General features: G+C 38.4%; 1 protein-coding gene across 1 annotated transcript; it reads left to right on the top strand.

Moving 5' to 3' along the window:
• The first annotated feature begins 3,782 nt into the window (after positions 1 to 3,782).
• LOC134665032 (thyrostimulin beta-5 subunit-like) lies at positions 3,783 to 7,785 on the top strand. The gene is made up of 3 exons (XM_063522211.1): positions 3,783 to 3,956; positions 6,173 to 6,331; positions 7,640 to 7,785. The coding sequence occupies exons 1-3, from the start codon at positions 3,783 to 3,785 to the stop codon at positions 7,733 to 7,735; spliced, it is 429 nt and encodes a 142-aa protein (XP_063378281.1). The 3' UTR covers positions 7,736 to 7,785.
• The last annotated feature ends 1,175 nt before the right edge of the window (positions 7,786 to 8,960 follow it).

The raw sequence follows: 8,960 nt of genomic DNA, 5'->3' as shown, positions 1-8,960 counted from the left end.
ACAATAACTTGATCATAATGGGATTGAGTGTTTTATCTTCGTTGTTCTAAATATTATATGTTTAGTTGATTCAACTAGCAAATCTTATGTAAATCAACAAAGACAAAATAATCAAATAAACTATTAAAATGTTCATAACTATTAACATATTTATCTGTTTTAATTAAATTGTTAAGGATTGAATTAACTTACGTTACATAATTATGCCAACAAGTTAATAATAGATGCAAAGTATACAATTGTTAGGATTAATAACATACCTACTTTATTAGTTCAATCACAGATACACTTATTGTTTTAAGTAATCAGCTTTCTTTGAGTTATATAAGATCGTTATTGTTGTAATTAACTTAACGTCAACTAAGAGAAAACTGCTCTTAGTTGGTCTTCATTTTTTAGAGTGTAGGTTTCTATGTTGAAATATTTAAAGAGAACATTGTCTTAATGGAGTAGATACGTATGGCTATTGAAGTATGTCTCGACTTCGAATTTTGGATTTTGTATTTATGAAAAAATATTATAAATATATATTTTTATATAAATTCAAAATGTTGTCTGGTATTAGAATAATCCTCGGTGCGCAAGTACTTAACATTTTTTTTAAATAGTTGCGTGAGAAATTTCTAGATACCTAACTATTATTTTTTACAGTCAAACACAATGTCTATGTTTATAATTCTTGCCTTCCTCACTTTTATAAAAAGTCCACTCCAACGCAGCTGTTTCAGTTCCTATAACTCAAACATCATGTATAAAATGCGATATCCGGTTCAAAAGGATGGTAATGAACGGATTTAAGTACTAGAAGCATTTCATTCGCAAATTTTACCTTGATTGTTTTAAGTAATAATGGCTAGGTCGTTGTATGTACCTTGAGCTCCCTCAAGCGGTCAGTAAATGAGCAGGCGACCAGGCCATTAGTGGCACACCAAGCTGGAATGAATAACGTAAATAATGAATATTAAGATTAATGATTTGTTGTGCTACACTCCTACTCAGTTGGTTTGTACACGGTCTAAATAAAACTATTGTTCGTCAAATCGTAAATACCAGTGGTCTCTTAATTTTTTCAAAGACTTTATGAGTAAGTATAATGTCGGGATGCCAAAACTTACATTCATATTGCGACTTCGGTAGCTTTACTGCTGTTCGGGCCGCGCATAGTTCGCAAGTTATTGTCAAATGTCAGTAGCATACCTAACGTTTACGCGCCACCACTACTATAGCGCGGTATAATACCCGTCAATACCACTGTCACCCACTCGCGAATTTATAATTTATTATTTAAAACCAAGCATGACGCTCATAACTAAAGTCACCGACATAGCCCACCGGAGTAGCAAGCTGAAGTGGCAATGGGCAGGCCACATTGCACGCAGAGAAGATGGCCGATGGGGTCGAAAAGTGCTCTAGTGGAGACCACGAACTAGCAAGCGCAGCGTAGGACGGCCACCCACAAAATGGACAGACGACCTTGTTAAGGTCGCCGGAAGACGCTGGATGCGGGTCGCTTCCAACCGGCACGTATGGAGATCCAAGGGGGAGGCCTATGTTCAGCAGTTGACGTATTATGGCTGAGCTGACGATGACGCTCATCGACTAATAGTGCGTAAATAATTCATACACTAATATTAGTCAACTTTCACTTATTTCACTTTTACTATAAAGAACATTTTGTTAAAGAAGGTTGACGTTCATCATCTCAGCCATAAGACGTCCACTGCTGAACATAGGCCTCCCCCTTTTTTGGGTGGTGAATGCCATAATCGCCACGCTTGGCAGGCGGGTTGGCGATCGCAGTCGAGTACACCGAATTTGAGGGACGCTGCTGCCCGTCCACCGGTGGTCTTGGACGTGGTTTAAGGACATACCCGGGTCCTGGACGTAGTTTAAGGACATACCCGGGTCCGGGTTGACGTTGATCTAGAAGAAAAAGCCATTATGCTCCAGCGTAGCAGGTGCAGCGTTGGGCGTTGTAGTTTCGGTAAAAGGGCAATGTCACTGTTTGTGAAGGGTGGTTGGTTTTAAGGCTGACAAATTAGATTGCAGCCAGAACTCGTCGTTCATAAACACCTATGAGTATGAATTCGTCATAATCAATTGATGAGTTTGCCCTTTAATACGTTCGCATTTCTAAGGTGAAAAGTTGTGTGTGCTACTCGTACATTGTGGCCAAAGTAACATCTCGTGTTTTTGATACCTACGCTTGCACGGGACTCAAAATAAGCACTCTATTGTTGCACAAATAAGTATTCTGATTATCTACAATTTTACATTTATAAAATATTTCCTTAAATAAATCTGCAGCTATTGCATTATTTTACATATTCATTCCGAAACATCATTAAATTTTTACAAGGTTCGTAAATATTTTGGCACATTACTTCGTCTGCATAACAAAAATTTACATACTGTACCGAGTTTACGGGCATTCGCGTTTTATTTCGTTTCGTTGTCATTTCATATCCATTTTGTCATCCCTCGCTAAATGGCCGTGACGAAAAACCATATTGTTTAGTCAAACGGAACACTTTTAGTGGAAACGGGTTTGCTGCCCAGTCTGATTTACTCCTTCGACGTAGGATAACGCATTTGGTACCTAGTCACATTTTACTTCAGTAAGTATTTATACATAAATTATTTTGTACCTAATGCAATTTACTAAGGGCCACTTGCACCATCCCACTAACCAGTGTCAAATTGTACTGGTAACCAATGGTAACTGATGGTTTAACCGGTTAACCCGGGTTAGTGGAATGGTGCCAGTAGCGCTAAGAGGTTGTGATTGGTAAGGTTAGGTTAGGACACGTACTGGTGCTCGACGCGGTCCCAGTATATGTCATCTTGAAACTTAATAGAGGTGACAGCAAAGTGTCATTTATTGGGCATTAGCATGTCGAGCACTAGTACGTTTACCTTATGTTATTAACAAAACCATTCGATTTTGTTAGTTACATATATTGTTTTCGGGAAAAACACTGGAGCTTACGAGTAATATATGTCTCTTACCTACAGTATTCGAAACAACTGTTACTTCGATGTCAATTTTTAAAAGAGAATCAGAGACGAGACGCCACATGAGACCGAAGTGCTGACAGTTTGCTCTCAACAAACAATTTAGCGAGGAAAATGCTGTCAGCATTTTCGGTAAGTACCATGTCGGAGGGACCAATATTTGATGTTAATACTTGGCTTAATTAGGTACCCATTTTAGTTCAATTATATTTTTGATTCACTTTTTAACATTTAATTAGGTACCTATCTAATATTCTATACTAATTGAACAACTAATCTTATAATATACTAAAATACTTAATTTTTAAAATTAATAAGTTATTAGGTAAGGTCAATTAGGCTAATTCCGTCATAGGGATTATTCCGTCCACAAGCGTTTTTTTTTTTCGAACAACGAACTGCATTGATAATTTCGTCGACAAAGCAGTGATTGCTTTTAATTTCAGCAATCCAAAGGAAATGTATTTTTTAATCAAAGAAATACACGGTCGTGGACGGAATAGGCCCTGTGAAATTAGCCACATTGACCTTGGTAGACAAATATAAAAAAACACTGTGTAAATCGGATCTGTTTTTTCTTACCGTAAATAAAAGCAACAAGTAAGTACCTTCCCTATTCTTTATTGATTTGGCCTGAAGAACGAATACATACTCGTATTACAATTACTTAAATAGAGGCCTTTTATTTGTATTTTCATATTTGATTGTTTTCCTGGGTGAATTTAAAATTACAAAACATAAATTGAAAATCCTGCATCAGATAAAGCATGGCGTATACCGTGTTGATCCTGCTGGCGCTGATAGCGGCGGGGTCCGGCGAGCTGAGCCTGTGCAAGCGGCACGTGTACGTCGCGCGCGCGGAGCAGGCGGACGAACATGGCAGGAAATGCTGGGACAACGTCAAAGTGCCCACTTGTGGGGGCCGCTGTGATTCTAGAGAAGTAAACACACCTTTTTATAGAACTCTGCTTGTGACAATATGCTAGTGCTGCTGGCACTCCCTGCGACAGTGTCTAGTGAGTTTGTGAAAGCAGCACGTGGACAAGCGCGACAGGATGTACTGGGACCACGACAACGTGCCCACTTGCGGGCCGCTGTTTTTACAAAACACGGCATACCTGTGACTTAATAGTTGGATCGGTACCTTATTACAGGTAATTTACCTTATATATGTCGGCGGCCGATCGTAAGATCAGGCAGATCGTAATGTTCCTGAATCCTGTGTAATGTTTTGACGATAGTCACATTAAACCAATATGTAGGTAGGATAGATTCGTTAGGTTGCTTCATATGCCCGAAGGGCAAACTGCCCAGAAATAGTAAGAGCCGTCACGGCACCGTCGACTCAGAGAACGGGTCAAAGATTTTCACGTTTCACGATATGCCTGATCTTATGATCGGCCGCCGACATATACATAATTATTTATGTTTAGTAAAAAATCGTGGCAAATTGAAATTAAGCAGACAATGACAAGCACACTGTCTTTTTTAGTTCTTAAATGTTTAATATGTTAATTGTTAAGCAATACCTAGATACTATTTACTTACGTTATTTTAAGTAAAATGTAATCAATGGATAACTGTTATTGGCCATCTGTTATATAAGCATTTATATGTAAAACTTTTATTTACGGCTGTTGTTGTCCTAAATATCAATAAATAAAAAAATAAAAAAAAATAAGCTGACATTCGGCTAGAGAATGCAGCAGCGTAACTGTTGCTGCGTTAAGTACTGTGGCAGTGTTGACGCAAAAGAAGTCACTTTCAGTTTCTTTAATATTTAGAGGAAATTGCGTTGCTGTCGTTTGCTGTTGAGATTGCATAGAACATTTAATCCGTCACTCATTTTATGAATGAAATTGACATGGACATCGCCCATTAACGTCATCGGATGTAATCTTTAATCTTTAGGGAGGACGTCCGATGAGAAATGTGTTTAAGGCACCCGTCATAAGCCCCGCGGGGGCCGCGGGTACTTACTGGCAGCGGCGGTGTCGGGGATTTGCGATTGTGCAAACGCCATGTGCATTATGCTAACAAGCAATCGGATTAACGTGACAATACGTACTAAGAATCTTTATGAAATCATATCTATTTTAAACAAGTACAAATGTCAAAATAGGGACAAACGATAATCAACGGGTTGTTAATCGAGGTTTAGACTACGAAGACCTTGCATGCAAGTTCTTGCTAGGCTACGCCTTGCTTTAGATTTGATAGACGTTGAATGACGTCATATGACATTAAAAATGTATAAGTTAACAATGTATGTTTGCTCAGGCAAACGTAAGTCAGCTAAGTAAATAAATAATGTGGACGCACGTCAAATTTGCTTAACGTAAGGGAATACACTCATGTTTGTTTAGCCGGGTTTGAAAATAAAAGGCGCCTAGCCGAGGTATGCCTAGGTCATTTTGTGATATTTTCTTTGCATTGATGTATTGGTAGCTTGACTCTATTGAAATATTTAAGACATGACATGACCGATACCGGTGACGTTAATTCAAACAAAATATACAAGTAGTTGTTTGGCTAGTAGATGATACACTTACGGCTCGATTCGGGAAATGAATTAGAGACTCACTAGATATGAAATAGTAAAGATATGTGACGTTCCACTGCAAAAGGCACCTTATGACGGCTGGCGCCGCGATTCGGGAAATGAATTAGAGATTCACTAGATATGAAATAGTGAAGATTTATCTTTACTATATCGTATCTAGTTAATATCTATTTCATTTCCCGAATCGCGCCGTTACCCAATGTTTGGAGTACTTACTAACGAAGTAGCAGTGACTGGCGTCTTATTTGTAGGACTTCTTCTGGCTTGAAAAAGTGAGAAAACATGGTACGCTCGAATTGCGGAGATACTTTATAATTATAATTTGTGAGGAAGGAACGAGAGAAGGATATAACTTTCACATAACTTGTACTTTTTAAGTGACGCGTAGGCACTATACCTATTTAATGGCTCCTCTACACGATGGGCCAGCGCCGGCCACTCCAAGAAAGGCATTTATGGCAATTGCAAGTGATATTGCTATCTCATTCTACCGCATGGCTGCGTCCCTTGGAGTGGCTGGCGCTGGCCCATCGTGTAGAGGAGCCATGATATTTGCTCCACATTGGTAATCTAAGTAGTGATCACTGTGTTTAGGTTTCCGACTGGCAGTTCCCATTTAAGAAGTCCCACCACCCAGTGTGCGTGCACGGCTCCCGGCGCCCCTTGGTGGTGAAGCTGCGGCATTGCGACGAGGGTGTCACCAAGGGCACCGAGATTTTCCACTACATCGCTGCCGAAGAATGTCTCTGCATGGTACGAGTATAGATACTATAGGCAGGCGTGGCTCACTCCGCGATTTCGTCGCTTTGCTACAGGTAGCTAATAAAAGTACATCCGTTCGACTCCAATTTTGGGGTTTGCCATAAGCCGCGCGTGGCGCTGTCGCCATCTAGCGGCCATATCTGTGCTGATCGTAAAGGTGACAGTCCAATTCCAACGACAGCTGCATTACTGTTCATTTTACTATGGAAATTGACAATGACAGCGACGCGTTCAGTACCGTTAGTGCAGCTGCGGTTAGAAATTGAATGTTACCATAACAGACGCGTTTTGTTAGAGAGTGAGTCTTCTGTACCTATATAGTACTATTATATTATTTATTCTGTGCTATAGATAGAGTTTGATACTACCGGCAACAAGTGCATCGTGTCACGTGTGTAAGTGTATGATTATAATATTTTTTTGTTGAACACAATGTAGATTATTGTGGGTGAATTTTAACAAAGTAGGTACCTACTTTCAATCTGGGTTAGGGCTCATTTAGACGATGCGAGAACTCGCATGCGAGTTTCACTACATTGTGGGTTTTGGTCGGTCGGTTGCATTGGACGTAACCAACAGTCCGCAATGTAAGTAACTAAAATCGCATGCGAGTTCACGCGCCGTCTAAATCAGTCCTTAGAGGTAGAATTTCTTACAATGAATTTTTGTATTCACTCTTGCCAGTTCATTGCCTTACTAAACTTGTTTAATTATAATCACTTTCTTCCAAGTAACCTTGACTAAACCGACCAGAGGGCCTACCGCGAACCACGTTCGAAGTGTTGCCTCCCTGTCACACTTACGTACGAATTTACAAGTGGAACAGAGAGGCAACACTTCGAACGTGGTTCGCGGTAGGCACTCACTACACGACTCACGTGACACGAGTCACGGGTGACTTGACCGTGTTTCGTCTAGCTAATCTAGCTATTCATCTTTGAGCTGAAATTCAAACTAGTTTACCTACATAAGGCACTTTTTGACAACTAGTCTCCGATATGTAATTAAAAGTTTAAAAAATAAGTAAGTAAACTAAGAAAAATGTGATTAAACTGATTTATCTTAAGGTTTTTAATTTACGCAAAAAAAAAATCTGCTTCCCCTTGGGTCCGTCGTAAAATAATGCGTTTCAGCAATTAGTCGTGCGATAGAATTCTTATCTTCGACTAAAAGTTAAACAAATAAATAACTAAAATAAAACTACGCGATAATAGAGGTCCTTTGGTGACCCTTTTCTAATAGTGGTAACTAGGTATTATATTGGTATAGTTTTATAATGTTTTTAATAATATTTTCCAGATTTGTTCATCACAACACACAAGCTGCGAATGGCTACCGCCACATTCAACCATTGTCGAAGGGTTTGTCGACGAAACGGATAAAGACGATGAATGAAAGCATACATAAATTTTATCATACACGGTGGCAAAAAAATAAGTGCATTTCTGTTGCCAGAGAGGTTCTGGAATTATACATTTTCTATGGTAGACTTAGGAGGGTACATTTTTTTCGCGATTTCGGGGGGTTCGTCCCATAGTAAAAGTTGCTCAGTATAATAAAGCAACGGGAATGCATATTTTTTTTGCCCATCCTGTGTAGGTACCTACCTATATAAAAAGAAAATTGCATTATGATAACACAACATTGTAAAAAAATACACAAATTTGTGATATACTTCCTCTTGCAACTTTAATTTGATCCAATTTCCTGCGTTAAAATGAGCATTGATTCTGAAAATTAATAGTCAGTATTGATATTATAAAGTTAGCCGCTGAAGCGTGAAAATTAGGCAGTGATTAGGGTAGCAATAAATAACTGGAACTAGAACTAGAACTATTTACTTCGCGTAAAATTAATATTACTCCAGTAATTTTACGGACCTCAGTAGGTACCTATAGCGAATCGGAAATTATTTATAATAGCAGATGTTTTTAGTATGGATTTAGGATTGTTGTATATTTAGATTTATGTATACGAACTAGAATCTAATATAAAATATCCTTATATGCTTTCCGGCATAAGTATGTGCATCTATTACAAATGTTTCTACTGTAGGATTTTTATGAAAATATACAGGGCGTCCCACGGCTATGCCACATGGAGGGAAAGTACCCTAAATATTGTAGATGGAACATTTTACTGAAAGAAGACATTATTTTAATTTAAAAAACAATTTAAACTGCATTCATAGATTTTTAAATAATTACATGGTTGAACCGGGAATCGAACCCGCCGCACGAGAAAAAAAATCACCCTGTAGCTTTATTATACCGATCAAAAGGCTTGATCATAAGGATTATTTTTTGCTAAAGAACATAGTGTCAGAAACAAAAGGAAGACCATGAATTTTAACATTTGATGTGAAATTTAGCGAAATAATCAAAAGAGTGCGGCTTTGTATTCAACAGAATGAGACTACATTTTGAGCATTTGATAAATTAAATTGATTAATTTTGAATTAAAAATGTTAAAATTCATGGGCTTTCTTTTATTTCCGACACTATGTTATTTAGCAAAAAATAATCCTTATGATCAAGCCTTTCGATCGGTATGATAAAGCTACAGGATGATTTTTTTTCTCGTGCGGCGGGTTCGATTCCCGGTTCAACCATGTAATTAT

This window comes from Cydia fagiglandana, chromosome 1, assembly GCF_963556715.1.
Source record: "Cydia fagiglandana chromosome 1, ilCydFagi1.1, whole genome shotgun sequence".
NCBI classification, from domain to species: Eukaryota; Metazoa; Arthropoda; class Insecta; order Lepidoptera; family Tortricidae; genus Cydia; species Cydia fagiglandana.
The sequence above is the reverse complement of the archived record's forward strand: the minus strand, read 5'-3'. Positions and strand labels throughout refer to the sequence as shown.

What these genes read in the sequence shown, in the direction of transcription:
- LOC134665032 (XM_063522211.1), top strand. Translation starts at nt 3,783, where the DNA reads ATGGCGTATACCGTGTTGATCCTGCTGGCGCTGATAGCGGCGGGGTCC. An exon ending in GCCGCTGTGATTCTAGAGAA is followed by an intron (nt 3,957 to 6,172) that starts GTAAACACACCT and finishes CACTGTGTTTAG; the next exon opens with GTTTCCGACTGGCAGTTCCC. An exon ending in CCGAAGAATGTCTCTGCATG is followed by an intron (nt 6,332 to 7,639) that starts GTACGAGTATAG and finishes AATATTTTCCAG; the next exon opens with ATTTGTTCATCACAACACAC.